Source organism: Netta rufina (genome assembly GCF_964035555.1).
Source record: "Netta rufina genome assembly, chromosome: 9".
Taxonomy (NCBI): domain Eukaryota; kingdom Metazoa; phylum Chordata; class Aves; order Anseriformes; family Anatidae; genus Netta; species Netta rufina.
In genome coordinates, this window is record NC_140132.1 from 25,038,769 (window position 1) to 25,062,510 (window position 23,742).

Genomic DNA, 23,742 nt, shown 5'->3' on the forward strand with positions numbered 1-23,742 from the left:
TTATTCTAACAGAACCAAAGTCTCTGAAGGGGAAGCTGATCTTGAGGAAGAGCTCACACCACACAGACACCTGTACTGGAAACTCTGCTTCATCTCTTGAATGTTCCCAGCCCAGGGCTTGTGCTGGCTTCTCTGACCCCAGGCTGCCAAAAGTCCTTCCTGCTCAGGTGCCCCAACAACTGCAGGCTCCCCAGTACCAGCTGCAGCTCCTTTCCTGCCCCGCCTGGGCAAACCACACCTGGCACAGAGGCTGGGCAAAACCCAACTCACTCTTAGGGATTCCCCTGCACATCCACTGCTTCTTCTAGTTCCTCTTCCCCACCTGTTTCTGTGCCTCTAACTGCTTGCATTTCCCACAGATCTACTCCAGGAGCCTCAGGGTTTGATAGCGCTGCCTTGCTAATTCATCCAACCCGAACATCTCTGAAGCACTGCAAGTTTAAAATAGGTTTACAGGCTCATAAATACTCTTATACACCCCCAGGAAATAAAGTTCTCAAGTTCCTCACAGAAGGGAAACTTCTTGGATAAATTCCGTTGCAGCAACACACGGGAGGGTTTTTTAATATTGAGCTCCACTGCAAAAGGCTGGTGGTGATAACAGGACATCCCGCAGCACTGGGTGAGAGCTTGTCTTACAAATAGCAGTTATGAACCGAATCCTGCAAATGCAACACCAAGAGATGCAACCTTTTATTATGATCTCAGCTAAAAGCCAAGGGTCTGCACTGTAACCACCAGATGAAGTCATAATGTAGAAGAAATTGCAGAGGAAAAAAATATGAAATTTTCTTTTTTTCCCTTATCTGGAAAGCAAAGGCTTTTTTTTTTTTTTTTCTCTTTTCTGGAAACTTGAGCAGTGAGTTCATGTGCCATATCTGCAATGTGATCGACAACCACAACGTATTCAAATAAAATACAACAACACGGTGAAGTGATGTGACACTTATTTCAAGTATCTACCATCTACCAACAAATGCCAAGCATTTATAAAAGCTTTATACAATTATAGGGAAGTAACATGGAAAGAGAAAACTGAACTCAGGAAAGGGAACAGATAAAAATCTTGCTTTCAAGAATGATGCCAAGTCATAACATCCCATCCTGGCCCCTCTACAAGACCTGGCGAGTTTGCTTCCCTTGGCAAACCGTGCGAAATCACACTTCGTCCAGCTTATAGTTACACTCTTAACAATAAGTGCCTTGGGACAGACTTTGTCTCTGAGAGCTCCAGTCAACTGCCCTGACAACCAATTTACACACAACCCGCTGGTGAATGAGCTGACTCCTAATTTATTTGGGGCATGTGTCCCTTGGAGTCTTTCCAGGCACCGGTAACCACTGTGTTATTTTGGATGGCTTTCCCGCACTGCATGGGAGTGTTTACATCGCTACAAGAAGAAAAGAAACAACTAGTGGTTTTATAACTTCTTAAAACCTGATTTTTCTAGGGAATAAGATGGCCAGTAGATTCATCAGAGGTGAGAGGGGTCAAACATCTCAGCCATGCTCTGGTACATGCTGTGGAGGGCTGGGACCAGCAAACCCAAGGCGTTCATGCTTCCTTCTCCCCCTCTTGCAGCCAAGCTGCCAACAGACACAGGGCTAATCTCACAAAGCAGCCAGGATCCTTTTTTAAAGAAAGAAAAGAACATTTTGCCATGACATTTTTTTGTGCCATAAAGTTTCATAGAAAGTGGTGTTGTCCTCATTGCCTCCGCAGCCAGGAGCAGCCTGTACTGCCCAGGGTCACATTTTCTCCAGTAATTTAGTGCTGGATCCTGACAGGCACCTCAGTGGGACTGAGGGCGTAGACCTGCACGTCTGGGTAAGATTTAGCTAAAACAGTGAACAAATACACAGATATTTGTGCACAAATATCTACTGAACAACAACAACAAATAATGAGCGAGTATTCACATTGAGCAAAGGTCTAGCTTTGATAGTAAGGTGTCCAAAATCTGCACCATGTAGGAGACAAACTTTTCCAGAGTTCACAGGCACCAAAGTCACACTGCAAACTACTCAGAATTCCTCATTTTTGCCTGGAATCTGTATTTTCAAGTTTTCTTTTCCCTTTAAAGGTTTCCTGTTCCTGTGCCTTATGCTAGTCTCCTTGGTGAGCACTGATCAGATTGTTCTCGGTGTATTAGCACACTCGAGCAGCCCCGTCATGGGTATTAAAAATATTACATATGCCAAAATATTTTGAATGAGAACGTGAAAAACATTTACAGCATCCACAGATCCCTGTCTGCTGCAAGCCTTGTGAAGAACAGGCTCAAAATAAAACGACATTGGTGGTTATTACCACTGCCAGCCTGCTAATTAGCTAATTACCAAAGCAACCACCATGACGAGGAATGTGAGGATCAGCCCAGGCAGAGCCGTGGCATCAAAATGCCCGGGGTGAGCGGTGAGACAGAGGAGAGATGCATGGAACTGCTCCTGCCTACAGCCTGGGTGCAGCGAAGGGAGCCTTGGTTACTTGCCCCTGCGAGTTACTTTGTGCCACGGAAATGGAAAGCAGAGCTGGGAATCCCAAACTCATGACCAACAATAACCCCTGCGAGCCTGCAGAGGAGGCTCTGAGCATACAGCAGAGCAGAAACACACTTTATTTAACACACTTCCAGGTGTAGGCTTCCACACTTTGCTTTTTCATGAATGCAAACAACAGCAGAACAGAACACCTCGATATAAGCTTGCTCCAAAGTGTGACTCCTTGTACAGATTTGCCAAAAAGGACCGTCCTGTCTCCATCCCTAACCATCCCAGCATCATTTCAGCTTCTGCTCTCCCTTCTCCTAGCCCTGGCTCCCAACTTACTGCACTTTCTGCCTCACAAGCAAGGCCAAAGTTTTTTATAAAACCCAAAAGAGCAGAGCTCCTCTCAGCACGTTTCCGGCCATTATTCCCCTGAAATATTTCCCACCGGCAGCCTCACGCCCACTGTCACTCTGCTACAAAGCCGAAGCGCCGGGCTTCTCAGGCAGATAACGTCACAAGCGTTACGCCCGGGAGATAAGGTCCTGATAGCCAGCTCCGGCCGTGGAAGGCGTCCAGCAGCGGCGTGCAGCCCAGCAACCTGCCCCAAACACTGAGTGAGGGCTTCCAGGATGTGGGAGAGCAGCCCTGCGATCAAAACCAGCCTCCCAGAGGTCCTGGGGAGAACTGATGGCTGACTCACCGCTCACAGCACGTGGCTTCAAGGAAGCCAACAGGAAAATAAACGGGGCAACAAATGGACTCAAAATTGGCTCCCCGGGGCTGGGGGCACCCTGAGCTGCAGCCTACAGCAGGTTTCAGCTCCCTCCCCACCCCAGCTGGATGCAGCAAGTGCTGCAGTGAGAGTTTGGGCAGCGGGTCTGTAGGAAAACAAACAGCATCCAGATGTAAATGACCTGCTGCCGCAGCCGATTTGTTGATTCTGTAAGAAAATCTTGGTGCTGTTGCAATGCTTTCCTCACTTGCGTCTGCACTGACTACTCAGCAAATACGGATTTAGCAAGAAGGCATTGTTAAACTAGGAAACACTCCTCCTTCAGGACTGATTTTTTATACTCACTATTAATAATCTGCCACGACACCTGAGGAATCTATAGATACCTTAAAGGAGGCTGTAGCGAGGTGGGGGTTGGTCTGTTCTCCTACATGCCTGGTGACAGGACGAGGGGGAATGGGCTTAAGTTGCATCAGGGAAGGTTTAGGTTGGATGTTAGGAAGAATTTCTTTACCGAAAGGGTTGTGAGGCATTGGGATGGGCTGCCCAGGGAAGTGGTGGAGTCACCATCCCTGGAGGTCTTTAAAAGACGTTTAGATGTAGAGCTCAGTGATATGGTTTAGTGGGGACTGTTAGTGTTAGGTCAGAGGTTGGACTAGGTGATCTTGGAGGTCTCTTCCAACCTAGAAATTCTGTGATTCCATGATTCAATGCTTTTAATACACAATTACTGCAGGCCCCAACCCGGCAGCTGACAGCACCAAGACACGCTGGCATCCCTGACAAGTGCACAGGTGAAAAGTAAATCACTCAGCTTTAAGATCGGGTGCTAAATCACAGGTCCCAGTTTTATGATGTTTGCCCTGACAAAGCCATGGCTTTTCCTGAGGTAAACAATCGCCTTTGTTCTCAGGAGGTCACTCACCCAGGGACGGGCTGCATGACCTCCCCGGGTCCGTTCCCATCCCACTGTCTGTGACTTTCGGTGCTGATCTTCCATCGCCTCGTATCTTGTTGTTCAGAACAGCAGATTTCTGTTCCCTTCTCTACCTCATTTCAAATTAATTTAATTTCAGTGACCTCCCTTCCTGATATGGTCTTCTAATTGGGTCCTCTCCAGATCAATAGTCTGCTTTCATAAGTGAAATATTTCTATTGAAGGCCCCTCCATTTTAGGTGGCCTAATTATTGCAATTAATTGCTTCAGGCCTAAGTAGCAAGTTTTCAAGCCAATGGCAAATTTTCTCTGCTCCTTCTAAACTGCTGCCTTCACTGCAAACACGCAAGGTTGTTTGTTAGGATCCTGAAGGCCAGAAAATAAATCATTAAAAAGAAATACCTAAATCATAACAGCTGCATAATCTCAGCATAAAGTAATCTTTTCCAGTAGGAAAAGATTTTTTTATAGTTTCAAGGTTTCATACAGAAAAATATTTTTATTTGTCTTCAACAGAAGTTAGTAAGCGTGTCTGGTTTGCAACCTCACTTGTGAAAGCAAATGGGAGGCATTTCCTCCTACCTTTGCATGCACTATGTTCCTCTAAGTCTTTTTTTTTTTTCCCCCTAATTCCTCAGCTACAATTAAACATGTGCAGATTTGAGAATTCACTGTGTCACTACAGTCAGGTCCCCTGAGCAGCGCCAGTGCCACAATGAGGCGCTTGCACAACCGAAGCTTTTTTTTAAGCAAGGTCACACTTCGTGGATTTAATATTACAAAACCACATAATGGCATTGGGCTCCACCTAGAAGGCTGCATGGAAGCCCTGCACGAGTTACACGAGGCTAACTCTGAAGTCTTCTGCACTGACAAATGGTCAGAATACAAAGTGGGGATTGCACGTATGCCCATGGGGGAACATGGCTAAAAAGTACCATCCTCCCCGTTTTGCTGTCTCCAGTGATGAATTACTAGGCAAAACTAAATTGCTCTCACAAGTGCTTTATAAAATCCTTTGCATTCTCCACTCTGTCCATTAACGCATTGTGCCTTGCCTGCATTTTATCTGTGCAAATTTGCAATTGCAATCTGCACAGGGCTGAGCACTGACTGCTGAAAGCACCCAGCTGCTGTGGGACCACTTTATTTTTCCCCATCTCTGTCTGCAGCTCATGCGTTATGGCAAAGTTAGAACAGTTAAAAATACATGTTTAGCCTTCCAAAGACAGCCTGCAGAAAGTGGCATAGCAGAATACACAGAAACAGGAGCAATGAAGGACCTGGCAGTCAGCTACCCAGCGTAAACCACGGCTGTGTTACATCAAATTACTTTGGAAAATACTTTAACACGGTCAGTACAAAGGTCCAGTTATTAAAATTAAGATTTATCATTGCATAGAAGCCAAAAGCATACAGACTTCTTAAAACCTAATATCCTGCTTCTCAAAAATGTGGAGGAGAAATCCAGGAAGTATACAATCAGCGATGTTTTTATTCGAAGTGAGCATTATTAGTACCTCACCAAGTGTTTGTTAGAAATTTAGCTGGAAGATGTTACTGAGAGAAATCTGCTGTTTAAGACTGGACTGTGTCTCTCATAAGCAGCAACTTATGCACACGTGTAAAAGGTTTATTTTAGTCCTGTTGTGATGAGATACCATTGTGCCCTTAAGATGTCACCACTCAAATATAAATGTTTCCAATATTGATATCAATTACCTTACTGAAGGGGCTCACAGCACCAGGATCCAGTCGTGCAGTGACAGTGACACGCCATAACTTTTGCCAGGGGAAGGAAAAGGACTCAATGGAAATCGGAGGTCATCAGCACTTCCCATTATTGTGCTTTAAATACGCTCAGCACTCGCTCTCTTGCCATTGTTCTTCGCGTTCACCTTTGGAAGCAGGGTCAGTCAGAACTGTTTAAAACAAAGGCAAAAGAAAATTTCAGAATGTGCTTGAGCCATCTGCATGGAAAACACTGCAATTGTAGTTGTATCTTACACAGAAGAAAGAAAAAGTTCTCCCTCTCTTTGTTTACTCATTAATTTTCTTCAAATCATTTCGAGTTTTTTGGGGACCAGACCAAGCACAGAATACCAGTCTCGGTTAAAAATTACTGGGGCAGGTGGGTGGGATAAGGGATTCAGGAAGGAAATCTTAAACACAGGATTCACAGCAGTGCTTCAGCTGCGTGTTACAGCTCTGCCAGTACAGCTCTGTTTGTGCCACGTCCATGTGGTGGGGTGCTGTGCCCATGACCACCTTACAGCTCTGCAGCCCAGCCCCGTTCCCACCTGGCAGCACACCTGCTGCCCATTTCCAGTGGAATCACATCGGGCTATTAAATTGGCAGCAGGCCCTTTCCTCTGAGATGTTGATAGAAATTCCTCAGCACATTATAAAAACACCTGGTTAGTCATACCAGGCAGAGCAAAATCCCCCAGCTGTGGATGCACCTTTTCTTAAAAAAATGGTAACAGAGCATCCTGAAGATAGCCTCACCTTGTAACCCTCATCACAGATCTCGTGCTGACATTGATTGAGTACAGACACCGGCATTAACCCCCTGCCCCCCGCCAAAATCAAACAGCAGAGGGCTTTGTTTTATGCATCGCACGCTGATCAGAACTTCCCTCATCCCAGGCTTTCATTGCTAATGCTTTCGTGTCAGCAGGAGAACCAGAGCTCTTCCAACAGAAAATGTCAAATTTGCATCTGTGAAATATAAAATATTAATCTGGTTTCAGCCATAAATTGCGTTTTCTTAAAGCCTTGGGAGGGTATCAAACCAAAAGCCCTGACGTTTCACTTTGATTTAGTGAAACAGCAGAATAATTTCCCCGATCACGTTATAACCCCTGCTGGAAGGAGCTTAGCTAATGAATTAGTGGCTTTTAGTCAGTGGTAACAAACACGGGGCTAGAAGCACACTTCATCAGGTGACAAATAATGTGTTCAGCAAACTGCAGGAGAAACCTGGTGACTGCTCCGTGCCTTTACGGCTCAGCTCCGGGCATGCAAAAAGTGCAACGAGCTGCCCAGTGACTTCACCTTTATGCGAGATGCCAGAGCGACTGCAGCTCTGTGGTTTGTCCTGGGGCTGGGCATTAACATCCCCTGAGCTATGTTAACATCCTGATCGTTACCAGATAAACTGAGTTAACGTCTCATTCCCCACCAGTAAAGTATCAGTAAAGATCCATAAAATTGTTAGAGCTTGACTTACCAATCTGCTGGTGTGTAAAATTAGAGACCGGGGTGTGGAATTCCAAAGCAATCTGATAAAATATGGAACATTTGAACATATCAAAGGCTCAGTTTTCCAACAACTGTTTAGACTATACTTGACATTAAACATTTCTCACTTTAATTTGCCCTGTTTCTCATAGAAGCTCTTAATATAAAGGAAAAATACCAAACGTTAATACCGATTTGAGCATTTTTGACTGAATGCACAAGAACATTTTTTACAATGGCATGTGGTGAGAGCCGAGGATACAGATGGTCAGTTCGCTGTCTGTTGTGATAGGATGCAGGTCTGCAGCACCCAACTCATATCACTGGAGATTTGCCAGGTTACACACATTCTCCTAAATTTAATGGCACTGAAAGTTGGAGGGCTTTCTCCTTGTAGTCTCTCCAACTGGCATTAATGTCTCTGAAAATTACTGGGTAGTGCTCCTCTACTGTTCTCCACACACTGTGTTTTTGTTGAGCCTTTTATTCAGTCTTATTATGGGATCAAAGCCACTGCTGAGATCATAGCTTTCAAATGTGACTTGGATTTTTTTCAGTATAAACAGTGTTTAAGTGACTATAATGCTCATGAGCAGTACCACATTGGCCACTCTGAAGTCTGTGCTCTGTAAGCGATGTTGTTTCTCCATATTTTCTTTAATCCTCAAACCCAACAGAGAGATTTCCATTTCAACTCCACTATCATCCTGCTGGTTAAACCCAGCGGCATGATGTGCAGAAATAAACACAAACAGTTTTTATACATATACGCGAGGAAATGAGCACACATTTGTCAAAACAGAATGACTAATCGAGTAAAAAGTTCATTTTCGTAGAAGTTCTGGGAACGCAGTGATGCAGAAAGGAACAAAGAAGGAATTATTCCTAATCAGAACCAAGAAGTGAGATTATTGTTAGATGGAGCAATGGGAAGGAAACTGCCATGGACCAGTCGGAGAAGTGCTGAGAGAACAAACTGTTCGTTAGCACATAGAGTGATGTATATCTGAATTTCTCAAAGAAAATTATGTTTTTATTCCATATTTATCTAATGCTCAGAGTACCAATGTAGCTCCAGTTTATTTTTTACGCTGCATAAGTAGTATCTGTGATAACTACACGTGCCTCCCGGTGAAAAATCACAAGTGTGAGATGGGTTTAGAAGGTCCTGATGAGAAACCTGCTTTTATTCGGGGTCTGCATCAGGACTGAATCACCTGGTGTTACAGGGAACACTGTAAGAACAGTAAAACCGGGGACGTGTCAATTGTCACCACACCATTTCATAGGCGTGAGCTGAAAAATGGGTAGTAAACTTACTAACGTAAGTATAAATTAGAGTGTTTTCCTTTGAGTATATCTTAAAAAAAGTTCAAAATTCAGTATATGAATATAAGTTTCCACATATAAATCAAACGATCTTTGAAATGTCTCCTTGCAACAAAACTGTATCTTTCTTCTTACCAGAGAATTAAGGATAAAGTTTACTTCTTTTCAAGTGAAAATCACCAGCTGATCTGGGGAGCCTTTCAATGAGGAATGTTTAGTTGGGTGCTTCATCTTTGTTCTGCGAGATTTCAGGAACTTTGGTAAAGAAACAAAGAATGAGGGCAGGATTTTTGTCTGCTCAGCACCGTCTGTTCAGGACGACTGTCGGGCTGTGCCTCCACCAGTGCTTTGCTCATTTTGCCTTCTGACCGTACAGGTGCTGGACCTTCCACATAGGCACCCCCTGCTCCTGGTGAGAGGACACCTGGAAATGCTCCCTGCCCAGAGAACAGCGGTTACAAACCTGAGGAGAAAAGGGAGGATAGAGTGAGCAAGACTATGAAAAATGCGTTTCCTCTCAGCTCCTACCTCTGCTGGATCTTTTTGAATACGTCACCTGCAAGAAGACAGTTTGTGATGCAGTGGTAAGGAATCCGGGGTAAGAATTCACTCATTTGTCCCCACCTTACTTAAAACACTAACTGAGCCGTTGTTCCCTTATTGTGCAAACATTTAATGCCTTGTTTAAACATTGAGCAACTAAACAATTCAAAAATGATTGTTCTGTTGCAATGCTTATTTAACAGTGACATACACTGATTCTTTAATAAAACAGTGTCAGAAACGCCTGTGTTTCGAGGTGATTTTTATTGCTGTCAGCTATGAGGTAAACGTTAACCTCAAACAAAATAAAACCCTGTGTGTAAGGCGAGGGGTCATGACTTAGCATCCATCCAGATCTGCCAGGAGGAATTACATACGAGCAGTGCTTTTAGAAGCTTCGTTTTAGACTCCATCTTTTGGATGAGGCAGGAAGGCTGCAAGAGCCACAGAGAGGACAGAAAGAGCCACCAAGCATCCCGGCTCTGCCCAGCCTTTCGGCTGAGTTCCTCCCGTGGTGACCACCAGGAGCACAGAGTTCTCAGTCACGTTTGTTTTTCTATCAGCAACACTTCGGGCTTTAAATGGCTGCTTTAATTTCCATGTATTTTTGAACAGGCCTGAACATGTGCCCAAGATCCGTTTCGTTTTTAGAACTGTGATTAAGAAGCATTGTTCATTGTTTATGCTCACGCTCGTCTCTGTAGTGACTGTATCTCATGGGGCATGTGTTTGCTGGGGCCAGTCTATAAACCGAGATTTCTCTGAAGGGTGTTAATGCCATACAGAATCAAAAGAAAATCTAAACAGATTAGCAAAATGTTTTGTACACCCTTTTAATGTTAGAATAATAGTAGTAATAAGCTGCAATCATTTACTCTCCCTTGTTGTAACACACAGCCTTTCACTTTTCTTGGGTTTAGGTCATTTCATATTTATTCCCATTTTCTAGCACAAGATCATTTCTGATTCCATTATTTGTGTCTTAGATTGAGCCATCTGCTGTAAGCTCCTCTCCTTTCTCAAGCCCAGCAACCCCTAGGCAATGTCTGTGCCAGGAAATACCCCGCAAACCTTTCCTGCTGACAGGCCGGGCAGCTTACCCCTCTCCCAGAGCAGCCTCTGCAGATGCTGGCAGTGCAAGGCGTGTGGCATTGGTCTGCACACTTGATCCTTTATAAAGGTTAAGAAATTAATAGTAGCTGTAGAAGTGGTACATTGTAGCTTTGGGACTATTCCCCAGCGCAGATGAGTTTAGATGTGGCCCTGTTATGAGATACACCCTCAAGAAAATCCCAAAGAATCAGCGATGGTATTGCCATAGCCAGTTGCAATAGTTAAGGATGCAGCCCAACGATAAACAATTTCATGCTGAATTCCCCAGATACACGAGATACCACCATTAAATGAAGAGGAAAATGGATCCAAATTGCACGCACTTTCAGTTGCTAGAATTGATGCTAGCACATTTATACTGGTACCACTGTTCGTATTTTGGGAAAAAATGTTGCTAACCTGAGGGAAGGAAAAACAAATAGTGGGTAAAATCCACTGACACAGTAAGATCCTATAGTGGGCTTGGGAATTTCTGTGTTCTTCTCTTTCACTAGGCTCACAAAGTTTTTCCATATTTAAATGTTTGATGGGCTGTCAGAGGTATTGATCTGATACACTGAAGCTACAGCAGATTGCAAGAAATGCCACATGGCTTCAAACATCTGGGGAGAAGAGAGTGCAGTGGGAGATTAAAGGTGATTTACACCACCAGACATAGCCTCTGAACTAGAGGAGTCTCTGAGCACCAAGACCACAAGTCCTGATGGATAATTCACCAGAGAAGTTTGCCAGCAGCACAGGAGCAGTTAAAAGTAAAACTCTGAAGCTTACTCGTGACTCTGAATTTTAGAGGGTATTGGCACACATTTTAAAGGCAATACACAAAATACACAAAACAATGCAAGCAGATGGCATCGATCAATTTGCATATTTTGGCTAGGAGGAATTATGGATTATTAGACCTTCTTGACTGACACAGATATCAAAACCCCTTACACTTCAAGCACTATTCCGCTGTACTGACCCAAACAACTTGCATTGAAGTAATGAGCAGCTTTCAAGTTCTTACACTTTCCTTCATATCCCAGCTCCAACAGTTCTGGTCAAAAACAATCCCATAAATTTAATGGAGAACAAGTCAGAGTCCTTGAAGCCAATAAATATTTGCTGTGACATGAATTACCTTCAACCGCCGTCTCTCATCTTGTTTGTTTTGGTTTTTTTTTAGTTCCCTATGGAACTATTACAGTTACACTGCAAACCTCCTCCTAGTCCAATCGACACAGGTTTTTAGAAGACTTTTTTACTATATGCTCACTCAAAGTATAGAAAGTGTCACTTCGCTTTAACATTGCCTCCCTTTTTGGAAAAATACAACACACATATCAAGAATGTTAAGCACTAACATCTGCAGGAAAACACAGTCTGAGCTGAGTCACAAATACACAAACCATTGCGAAAAGTCTGCTACCTGGATGTGCAAAAATGGAAACTGTTGTTTGGAACACTTAATATATATGTTCATCTTTAAAAAAAAAAAATCTTATCTATGATCAGAAAGACCTACAAATAGTTAGAAGCCTTTAAAACCAAATTTCCCTGATAAAAATGAGCCACACTAAAAACAACATACATATTTTTAAATCTGAGCTTAACCATAGGCAAGGTCAGCCCAGAAATGCATAAAATGATCAACTATTAAAAGCTTTATTTATCCAGGGGAAAAGGAAAAAGAAAAAAAAAAATAATAATTAAAAAAAAGACATTACACAGAAAATAACCTCTTGTGATTAATTATTGAGAGTAAAAATCAAGATGTAGTTATTGGTGGCATAAAAAAAAACGCTATGCATAATTCCCTTAAAATTAAATAAGAGGGCCATAAAGAGCTTGTTTTTAACTACAGCAAGACACTGAAGTTAGAACTAGAAAAGTTGCAAAACAAAATAAACTGAATTTTGTCCAAATTCAGTGTATTACATTACAGTCATCTGTTAGTGATTATGAGCCAGTGAGGTCTGTTGTAAAATGCTTACAAAGGATATAGAAATAGTCTTCAAATATGAAACAAATTAGGAATAACTGGCCTCTAAACAAGTATTTGATGTATGAAAAAGATGGTAAGAAAACGAAAACCTCAGAATGCTTTTTAGACCAGCTGCCCAAAACAACCCTCGCTTCCATTTCTGAAGGGCCCAAATCAGACGTGACATAAGAGTGATGTAAACTGCTGCACAGCGTTGATGCTGGGAAACCTGCCATAATGTACCATTCGTTACAGAAGAGAGAGCGAGAGGGGGGTTATTAACATGTAACTTACACCACCACCCTCCTCTCTAACCTGGACCAAGTGAACCGGGATGAGAGGTATGAAGATACTATTGAGGAACAACTGCCTGTGCCACATTCCAGCTAACTCGAGTACGTGTACCCCTTCGAGCTGGATCACTAGCTTCTGTTCTCTCTGTTCAGATATTGCACACTCCATTTTTACTGTAACCAAAAAGCCTGAAGCAAACGAGCAGAGCAGGGCTTGAGGCCTGGCTCTTACAGGATGCACTTTCTGCCTTTAAGGACCCCAAGAATTTCCCTTACAGTAAGGACTTAAAATAAATACACTTCCAAAATTTTGTGAAAGCAGCAAATGCCTGTGTTTATACATATTTAGGAGCATGTCCCTAACCCTGACCTAGACCTACTCAGCATCTGAGCTTTTATTTTTCCAAGTAAAAATGTTTTTAAATGTGGAGTCATGTTAGATCAACAGCGAATTATAGCAACATAATCTCTACGGCAATTTAGGAAATTGCCATGGAAATTCCTTTTCGTCCCTGCTCTGTGATACCGATTTTCTGCCCATATTGACCCCAGATCTGTTACTCACAGTCTTTGTTGTGCTCTGGAGGAAGGAAACAACCGTATCACTGACAGGGATGCTGACAGAGAGAGCAGGAAAAGGAGGAGAACATATGAGGGAAAAGGAAGCACATAGAAAGTTAAGGATGGGGTCAAAGCCTCAAGGCTCAGCACTGAGACATCAGGGATTTGCAGGTTTTCCAGAGTTAGTGACAAAGGGCTGGATCTACAAAAGGTATTTTAAACTTTTACCTCTTCTTTGGGACTCTGAACTTCCACAAAATCCCACTGTGAATGTGAAGCCTCTGCACAGGGTGGTTCTAACTTCTTCCCTTGAATGGGAACAGCTGTGGCACATGAGCGTATTAATGCTGTGTGCTGGAAAAGCAGGCACCTAGCAGTCCTAACCTCCTCCCTGCCCACCCTGTTATGCCTCTTGTACCACAGCATTTCTCACCAGATACCTCTGCTTCACACCGTGGCTCGCCAAGGCCTTTCAGCAGCCTGCAGTCCCTTTGCCCAAGTGACTTCTCTGCTGCTCGTCCTACCTCGGGAGCGCTGCTGTGAGGAACGAAGTGCGTGAAGCGAGCTGGCAGCATCAGGAAGCAATTGGCACTGCTCAGGCTCCCAGTGTCAGCTAAGGAGAAGGATGCTTTGTATTTCATTTTAAAAGTAACATCTGAGTTGTCATCGCAGTGAAGATAAATGGGGAAAGGCTGGAATGTGGTGGTTTCCTCTAGCTAAACAGAGAATATTGGAGACAAACATGGCAAGTGTCCGCGTAAGGAAATAATTTGCCTGTTCCCTCTGCAAATTTCTATAAACATTTCCCCACCCAAAACGTATGAAAAATGCCACTTCTCTCTGAAAAGCGGCCGTATCACTCCAGATATGACATTAAGTCAAGCAGTGCATTGTGAAACCAGGAGAGGTGGCAAGTTAACCAAAAGTCAACCTTTTGGTACGGGATACAATTCCGGTGTGGATGAGAAATCTTCTGCAGGACACCAAGCACACAAAATACCTCTCGCACCTCAGGAAACCCCAGAGTTGTTAGCGGTGGGAAGCTGGGAAAGTATTCCTGGCAAGTGTCACCTCTTCTTCCTTCTTTCTCTGGGTAGTCACTGCCAAAGGATACTGGGCTGGGTGAACTCCTGGGCTGAGCCTGCAGGATGGCGATGTGTGGAACTGTTTCTTGTGTGTCATTCCCAAAACTTTTCAGCTGTGCCTTGGCGAGACGCCTTCAGGGTGTCTCTGAGAGAGCAGGTTTAGGTTTTGGGGGGGTTGTAGGGTAAAAACGGTGAGGAGACAACAGCTGCTTGTAGCGCAATGGTCTGTATTGGCTCTGCTATCTGTCACCAGAAGTGTTTCACGCATGGTACTTGAGAAGGGGGCCGCTTCACCCCTTGAGGGGACATTCGGGCTGGGGGAGCCTGAGGGGAGCCCCGGGGGGCTGAGGGGAACCCGGGGGGGCTGAGGGGAGCCCTACGCCCCCCCGGCTGCCCTCAGCCCCCTCAGCCCTGCAGCAGGTGGGAGGGCTGAGGCGAAGGGGAGTCGCCGCCGAGCCCGGACCTTCCCCAGCGTTTCCCGGGCGGGGAATGGAGGGCGGGAGGCGGCGGCCCGGGCCCCGCTATTAGTACCGGCCCCTCCGGGAGCCCGCCTCAGTGCTCAGCCGCCGCCTGCCGGCACCATGCAGGAGCTCGGCGCCTCTCTGCCCGTCCTCCTCCTCCTTCTTCTCCTCAGCGCCCAGCTCCCGCCGCCGGCTGTGGCGGACCAGCCGCCCTGGGCGCCGGGCGCGGAGCGGTCGCTGGACCCCAGCAGCCGCCTGGCCGTGGGGGCGGCTCGGGTGGCGCTGCACAAATACAACTTCCAGGCGGCGTCCCCCAGCGGGCTGCGGGCTCTGGGGCAGGTCCGAAAGGCCACCATGAAGGTACCGGCACCCCGCGGGGCGGCGCAAGGCGGGAGGGCGAGGGGTGGCTGCGGCTCCTGAGGAGAGCGGGGCGGGAGGCGCCCTGCAGCGGGGCGCTTGGAGGGCTGCGAGGGCAGAAAGCGGCGCTGGGAAACGAAAAATTAAATAATGTTAATAATTATAATAGAACGGGGCGGTGGGCAGCAGCCGAGGCGCTCTCCCGCCGCCCCTTCCCCTCAGGGGGCTCGGCGCGGCCGCGTCCCCTCAGGCGCTGCTGCTGCCCTCAGGGCACCTGGTTCCCCCAGCAGGGAGGGAGGAGCTGCCCCAAAGGTCATTAATTAGCAGCCTAATGATTTAACTGTCCCCTAAATGCTAGTCGTGATAGGTCTGAGTGGCTCAAGCTGGGACCCAAAGCATCACAGCGCAGGTGGGAGAAGGGAAACTGAGGCATGGGGTTTGTGCCCGAGGGAGGGAGAGTAAAGTCAACGTTTCCACCTTTTTTATCCGTCATGGTTTTCAGCACAAATATGACAAAATATGAGCTACTGCATAACGGTTCAGATTTTGTGTATTGCCTTGTGTAAGATGAGGCTGAATGATAGCATTAGTCGTCTTATCTGGCAGGGAACACCAGCGAGGTGTCCTGCTATACGTTTACCTGAGACCGTAGCCTGTAAGGAGCTTACTGCGCTTATCATCATTCCCAAATGCTTTGGTAAACAGACAGCTTAGCAGATGCTGAAGATGGATGTGCTGCTGTGACATCTCATTCTCCCTCTGAGCTTGCTGCAGAAATCAGTGACAGAGCTTGACTACAATATTTGACACTTCTCTTGAAATGTACCGGTGGCCCTTTTGTATTTACTGGGCACTTTACAAGGTACCATGCATAGATGGATGCATACATATTTACATTTACAGGTGCTTGTGCCTCTTTTAAGCACGACAGCACTGCCTCTGGGAGCAGTGTGTGCTGCTGGAGCACTACACTTCTCTCCTAAACCGACAGGTATCAGGAGGTGGTTGGTGCAGATCCTCTTTCCAACCCCAGTGTAACTGGGTATTTGCGAGGTACTTTCAGCTGGAATGAGGGAAAAGGAGTTTCTCCATCCAGTATTGCCCACCTGCCTTTTAATACAGGAAAGAAGAAATCGGTTCGTTATGGAGAAATTAAATGCCTCATTATTTCCTCACAGCACTTGATGCTGTAGGAGCTTGCTGTAACCAATTTAAGCAGCTTACTTCCCTTTTTTCTCTTCATACGCTGTAAAAACAAGAGAAGAAACATTGCAGACACGGTCACTTCCCTGTTTCCTGTCCTCCACTGTAAAAAATGAAAAGAATTTCCTGGAAGGAATGTGCTATCTAATGTGAATATAAGAGACAGAGATATTGTTTGTTTTTAAGAAGGCTAGTTACCTGTTTGCTAATGTATTATTGGGTCTAGCAGAAATAGGATAATTTTATTATTAAGTGTAATCATGAGCATTTAAAAACAAACATTGTTAGCCCACTGACCAGTGAAACCGTGTTAATTGGAAACAAGAGTGGAGACAGTCCCCAGTACAGTAATTCTGCTAGATGTGAAGGATTTTTCAAGTTCAGGTAAAAGGAAACTTCAGTGCTTTCCTCTTCTGGCAAAAAGCACCAGGCATGTGCCAAACATATGATGGTTCCTACCTTGCCATTGGCTGCATTTTTCTTTCTGTCCCTTCTCATCAATGTGAGGGTTTTTTAATTAAACAAGTATCTTTCAGAAAACAGCAGAATGCATCTCAAGGAATTATTGACAGTTGTGCTTTAAAATAGATTATTTGAGAAGAGAAGCCTTAGTGTGTGCCAGCTGAAGATCCTAGAACTGAAGAGAAACTTTCAGAAACTGGCTCCCCAAAACAATCTTCTATGCCTCTGGAAAGCGTAACTGTGCAGTTAGGTTGGTGAATCAGCAGGTCAGGTGCAGAGGTAATGCCAGGTGACCCCTTGACTAAACTGCAACTGCTTCAATTGGGATACAAATACTAATCTATGGACAGAAATTTGTCTTCACAAGCTCATCTTGACACAAAAGAGTATAATGTCAGGACTCTGGTCCTGGTATTAAAGTCAATTAAAAGGTTTCTTTGAATTTCCATCTGTCAGGACCCCAGGTTAGGGTGGGGAAGGTGAGATCAGTGGCAGGGTAGGTTGGTTGTCTAGGAAAAGCTAGATACTGAGGGGCAGAGAAAGTGGCAATCCTTGTTGGCTTTTCCCTCCCCAGTAGCCAGGGGAGAAGCCACCTGAGCTGCCAGCTTGTAGGGGCAGTGGAGGGCTGCAAGGTGGGGACCCCCCAGGACCCTGTGGCAGTGTGTGGGGTCGGGTCAGCCCTCTGACCCCATGAGGGAACACAGAGGAGGTGGGAACGTGCTGCAAGGGGTGAGAGGGATCGCCCCTTCCAGTGCCAGCAGAGGGTTAGAGCAGCGTAAACTCATTGTCAAACTGCCTCTGTCAGGACCTGGAATGAAACTGCTGTTAAATAGCTGCTCTGGCCTTCACAGCACTAGAAATCTGTGATGAAAGTTGCATTAATTTTGAGCCTGGTAATAAAACAATCCCGTGACCCAGCTGTTCAGTGGAAAAATGAATTACTCACTTGTTTTCCTTTTCTTTTGGACACTTTTATCTTTGGTTACTTTCAGCCTGCCATCATTGTGTCATGTACAATATCCCTCAGCACTTATTTAATTCACAGTATGCAACGGTTTATAGCAATGCACTGTGGGGTAATAGTGAAAGTAATTGTGGAAGTGCTTTCTTTTCTTAGATACTAGAAATACATTTGTAAAAAATAAAACTATTTCATGCCAAAGGTAAGATCTCCCCAGTGAGAGATCAGAAGTCCTCTGCTATGCACATCCTTTGTATTTTAGCTGTGTAGTGCCACTTGAAAGCTTTCTAGGTGAGCAGTGCTGCTGTGGTGGTGGTGTTGAAGACAGACAGAATACCAGCTCCAAAACCACATGAACACAGAATTGTGTGTTCTTTTCTAAAGTAAGTGTTTAACAAGCCGTTAATCATGAAGAGTTCTTCTTCTCTTCTGCTGAGAAGAATCAGACTGGATAAGAAGTTCCATTGTATCTTTTCTTTATTAGCACGTGATACCAAACAAGTGAAATGAAACTCCTGAGATATTCTGTCAGAATATGGTAACTGTTCTCAAAGTTATCAGAGCTATAAAAATGATTTTTTTCTTTAGGAGACAAGACAGGTGAAAGCAGTGCAAGGAAAGTAATTTTGGAAGAAAAGTTGAACACATTTTTTTTAACGACTGAATATGCTGGACTGCAAAGATCTGACCTAGCTATAGAAGAGCTGCTGTTAAGGACCAGCGTGCAGCCCAGCCACTGCATTGTGCTGCTTGAGGAAGAGGTTCAGCAGGAAACCCCCTCCATTATTTGTTAATCCAGAGCTAAACTTCTGCTTCAGGAGTGTTGTAGTCCACCTGACTCTGTTTCAGGTTTTCTCATCTGTAGTACTGATGACAAGAAAAGGAGTAAGCCTAGGTCACTGTGCTTAAAAATACCAATACTTCATCAAATGAAAAATGCTAGAAAAAAATATCTGCAGTAATAGTATCTTTAGGGTACCTTTCCAATAATTAGAGGCTTAGGCTTGACTGCAGCAACTATGAGATTAGATCCTTCTCATAAGCCTGCAGTTCAGACAGCTAGTTTTTACCATTTTGCTACGGTAAGATTAAAATGTACTGTATTAACATGTAAAAACCTGTCATTTTGACTTAAGACTAAGTAGATCAGGCCAACGTTTTAACCAGCGCACAAAATGAGGGCAGGAGAGAAGGGCAGAGAAAAAGTTATAAAGGTCTGAACTTACCCACTGTTTCTTTCATTCCCTTCACGGTATTATGTGGCCCAACTCCAAACTTGGCTCCCTTTAAAGAGGAGATTTCACGAAGGTAGAGCAAATGGCTAAACCAATTTTTCCTCTTATCTGCAGCGCCTAACGTGTATGTACTAAAGGCAGGTGCTGGGCTGATGGCCTTGCCCTGTAAATGAAACTCTGCTAACAGTACGCTATTAACGGCTTCGTGGAACAAAGTATGATGGAACACAAAGGGCCAAGTTTAGATAAATAAAATGCGCACGTTTCCTCTGGATTCTAACTGCCAGCATTGTGCAAACAGCCAGAATGCCCCTCCTGTTTACCTGAAGAGTATTGTGTTTAGAAAAGAAACCAGACTACCAAACAGAGGTGTTGCTCTATTTATTGTTGTTTCTAAGATCCTTTTATAAAGGTTATTTATTAAGATCCTTTGCGTTTGCTGTTCGGATCAGCTCCATGGCCCTCCCCTGGCCAACTTCGTGGCATTACAAGGCCATGAGGTAGTCAAGGCACCCTCAGGTTCCCTCCTCTGTGCTTGTGGCACACCTCGGTGAGTTACAGAGTGTAGGACTGCAGCTACACTGCGGGCTGACTCCTCCTCTCCTTCTCTCTTTCAGAGCATTCCAGGAATGGGTCAGAAGTATTACCTGCAGTTCACTACCGAAGACTACAGAAGCAGGGTAAGTTTACAGTCCCCCACGTTTCCTCTTACTGCGTGCATAAACTCCAACTCCTTCAAAACAAGGCATCTTTAAGTGCTTCTGTAAATGGATCTGAGGCCTTACTTTCATGGTTATACCTTTCCAGCATGGGCCATGGTTTGCAGGCACTGCAGCCACCTGCTTTGCTCACTGCCTGCAGAGGCTGTCTTGGTTAAGTCACATCAAGCTTCTGAGTCAGACCTTGTGGTGATCCAAACCCAGTGTCACAGTATGGTCCTCGTTATCCAGTTGTAGCTCCTGTTGTGTCTACACACCAAAGAATAAATACTGTTGCTTTGTTTTTAATTATAATTTTTAATTATAACCCTCTTTCCATTCATTCTGTCACAGTTGTTGCTAGTGATTTAACTATGAGCATCTTTTTCTATTACACACTTCTAAAAATAATTTGAATTGTATAAGAATTTAATCATAGAATCATTAAGATCAGAAAAGACCTCCAAGATCATCTTGTCCAACTGTCCCTGTACCACCAATATTACCCACTAACCCATGTCCCTGAGTACCACATAACATGAAGCATTATTTTTGTTTCAAGGCAGAAGTGTCATACAATTAAAGTCCCCATTATCAATTGATATTATTTCTTGAGAATTTGCAAGTGTATTTCCAAGATGACTTGGTACATTTCTGCTACATTGTAATTATTATATTAAAAAAAAAAAAAAAAAAAAAAACAGCTTAGCCTTGTTTTAACTTCTTTACCTTTCTGGAAGAAAAAAAGATAACCTTCTAAAGGCTTTCTATGACCTCTGTAAGTGTGTACTTAGTCCATATACATGTATATACTTCACATATTAATGCCAAGATTTTCATTAAGAATGTGTTGCTGGTAAATAAAATGTTAAAGTTTTAAATTCCTACTTTTATAGGAAAATGCTGGGAGCTGCCTTGCTACAGTCTTGTATCCGAAGAAAAAGTCTCCACCTGCTGTCAATATCAAGTGCATAAACACCAAAGACCAGAAGCAAATCCAAGAAGAGGACAACAGATTATATCGAAAACTTAAGCGCCAAACCAAACCAATAATTGGAAGCAATATTCCAGGTATGCTCCTCCAAATAACCAACTGTGTTTCATTTCATATTAAAGAGTTTGGACACTAAAGGATACAAACAAATGTGTGCTTTAAAAAGCAGAAACACACAGTGGAACCCTAAAACTATAGAGCTATCTATCAAAACAACTGTCTTGCCAGCAGTTCCTGGGGAGAAAAAGAACTTCACTGTTCAGCAACAGTGGGAGTCCTCACAACATTGTGAGGGTGTTCTGGATTTAAAAACAAGACCATGCAATTTTACCTCAAAGTGAATGCAAAATATCCTTAAGTAGTATCAACTGCCTCAATGCACACACCTTCCCCAGCTGTGGATAGAAATTCACAAGGGATGACCAACAATTTTTCCATCCTGGAAACCGAGGGCACTGCTCTCCTTTCCTTCAGGTGGCAATGACCCCTGTTACTGTGGACACTGGGTTCCTCACCTCCCTGGGGGAACCTGTGAGTAATGTCTCTTGGAAACCTTCACTTCCATCATGCTCTCATAGTTCTGTGGTTGCAGTAAGTTTAGCACAAGTTCATTCTCCTCCCGTTCCAAGATTGTAACACATCTGAAAAAAAAGAACCAATTCCCAAGCAGAGTGCTATGCCAGGCAAAAGTGCTCTGTGGTTGTTTGTTTTTCTGAGGAACAGCCAGAATTAATCATTTTTATATTACTGCCTTTCAGACATCTTTGGAAATATGGAACCTGCCTTTGAGCCAGTGTGGGCTTTGGCTGTTGCTGGCAGCAGTTACATGATGTGGGAGAAGTCAACAGAGAAAGTGGGTTACTTCATGTCACAAGTCAAGTCTGTGAAGCAGTGGGTAAGTGAAGTGGAAATTCCACGTCTGCCTTGCAGAGGCTGACAGGCTGTCGAGCAGCAGAGAATAAAACAGCTGTTAGCAGCCTCACGCACTGCAGGGGGGGATGATTCTTCCCAAATCCCAGTGGCTTCCCATACAAGTGTCTCCATCAGAATAAATTATTTTGCCAATCCAGGTTTTGGCAGAAAAAACTTACTCATTTGGATAAAGTCTGGTTTTCCTTGTTTGCACGAGTGGATCTGTTTGCTTTCTGCAGGTTTAATCAGGAGATAATTTGAACATCTAGTCCTGCAGTTCATCAGCTCCACACTAAGTCACTCCTAGTGCTATCTGCCCTTCTAGCCAAGCTTAAGTGGAGCATCAGTCCAATTCATGCTCTCTGCTGAACGTACCTTACACCTACAGCACATGAGATAGCAGTTCCCCAAGCTTTGTTTCTCTCACTCATCCGTGATCAACATACAGTGTGTTCCATTATTACTCCCAAGTTACATAGAACAGCATCTTCCCAAAGGAGACTTTAGTAGTCAGCCCAAACTCTCCAATTTATTTGACAGTTAACTCACTTCGTTTCCATCTGTGTAAGCCTAGTTTCATGTCAGGCTACAGCTACACCACAGTGCCTTCAAAGTTCTTAGGCGGTGAGTGCTCCTAATTCCCCTTCTGTCCATATACAAAAACCTGTCTTCCTCCAGCCAGCTACCGTAAGTGAGCCCTGTTCATCTCACTCCCTAAGCAAGCTAGCTGCAGTCATGTAAATCAGGGTAGATCCTGAACTTCACCAATATAACTTGTGTTCTTGTTTTCTTTTGATACATGTCCAGATGAGGAAAGATGATTCCCTTGAGTTTGACTACACCATCCTGCTCCATGAAATGCCAACACAGGTAAGAAAGCAGATTCATATAATACCCACCTTCACCAGCAGAAAAACAGTATGAAGACAATAAAAGACAAATATTTTTAAATCCATTCTCCAGGAAATGATTTTGTGTCACATGCGCCTCATTTGGCTTCCTGGTCGCCCTCTGAAAGTGAAATACACCTGTGAGTCAGACAGTCATCGGCTTGAAGATGGATCTGGAATGGAATCTGGGTCAGCTGCTGGAATTACACATGAAAGGGAAGAAAACTTTTAAAGAGATTGTCAGCTTTATGCACATATTAAATAGAAAACCTTTGTGTTAATAGGCCTGAAGTTGTGGTAATTTTTCTATACAAGTCTCACTACAGTGAATTTCACTACAGGAAGCTTGAATGCTTCCACTAGCCTGTTTGTTCCAAAATGAATCTCTCTAATTTCTCTAAATTCACGTTCTAGAGATCTACCTAAAACTTTGCTACTATGTATACAGATAAACATACACAAGTTGATTTTATGTCACTAACTTACTGTTACTTATAGTAACATGGTTTGTGAACAAAAGTAATATATTTGGATAAAAATCTTGAGGAGAAGTGTTAATCTGTCACTAAGAAATATTTGCTGACTTTTTTTGAGGTAGATACATGCTGATTTTTAATTTATCTCCAATAAAACAAATGCCATTACACATGGTGGAAGCTGGGTTTTCTTTCATGATGCTGCTGACCCCAATTTTCCACCTCCTCCCAGTGCAAGGCCTTTGAAAGGATGTGGATGAGTAAAGGCAGCAAAACCTCTCCCCACAAAGCCACCCAGAAGCCAGTAACCAGCACCTCCCGTGTCCTAGTCCTGCTGATGCACAGCTCTGCCCTGCTGTGTAAGCTTACATAAAAAGAAAGTTTCTTCTCTCATATTTGTGAAGTCAACTCAAAAAATATTGATATAAGAAAAATGTTTTGTTGTCTTGCCACATTTGTCACCAGACCAGAACACTGCAAGGCAGGGTTTGTCAGATGGAAACTGAGAATGTTGTCTTAGTGTATTTGCAGTACAGACGCAATTCTTGCTCTTACCTTCAGTAGTTAATGTGAAGGCTCTACCCAGGGGAGATTTAGGCTGGGAGATCTGATAACTTCCCAGATTCAGGTGTTTTACACAGGTGTATCAGTGCCTGATATACTTCTGCTGACAAGCTTTTTGTATCAGCACATAACGGCCATTACAATAAATTCAGTGAAGCAGCATTTTACAGATCCTTCAAGTTTTCTTTTGTGCTGACAAAACATTTCTCCTCAAAAGCATGAAATCAGAGCTTTTA

The 23,742-nt window shown here is 44.0% G+C and overlaps 1 protein-coding gene across 1 annotated transcript; it reads left to right on the plus strand.

The window, feature by feature from the left end:
- The first annotated feature begins 14,868 nt into the window (after positions 1-14,868).
- On the plus strand, positions 14,869-23,636 carry RARRES1 (retinoic acid receptor responder 1). Its single transcript, XM_084291909.1, has 6 exons — positions 14,869-15,114; positions 19,590-19,652; positions 20,567-20,741; positions 21,423-21,559; positions 22,384-22,446; positions 22,540-23,636. The coding sequence occupies exons 1-6, from the start codon at positions 14,875-14,877 to the stop codon at positions 22,696-22,698; spliced, it is 837 nt and encodes a 278-aa protein (XP_084148035.1). The 5' UTR covers positions 14,869-14,874; the 3' UTR covers positions 22,699-23,636.
- The last annotated feature ends 106 nt before the right edge of the window (positions 23,637-23,742 follow it).

What these genes read in the sequence shown, in the direction of transcription:
- RARRES1 (XM_084291909.1), top strand. Translation starts at nt 14,875, where the DNA reads ATGCAGGAGCTCGGCGCCTCTCTGCCCGTCCTCCTCCTCCTTCTTCTC. An exon ending in TCCGAAAGGCCACCATGAAG is followed by an intron (nt 15,115 to 19,589) that starts GTACCGGCACCC and finishes TCTCTCTTTCAG; the next exon opens with AGCATTCCAGGAATGGGTCA. An exon ending in TCAAGTCTGTGAAGCAGTGG is followed by an intron (nt 21,560 to 22,383) that starts GTAAGTGAAGTG and finishes ATACATGTCCAG; the next exon opens with ATGAGGAAAGATGATTCCCT.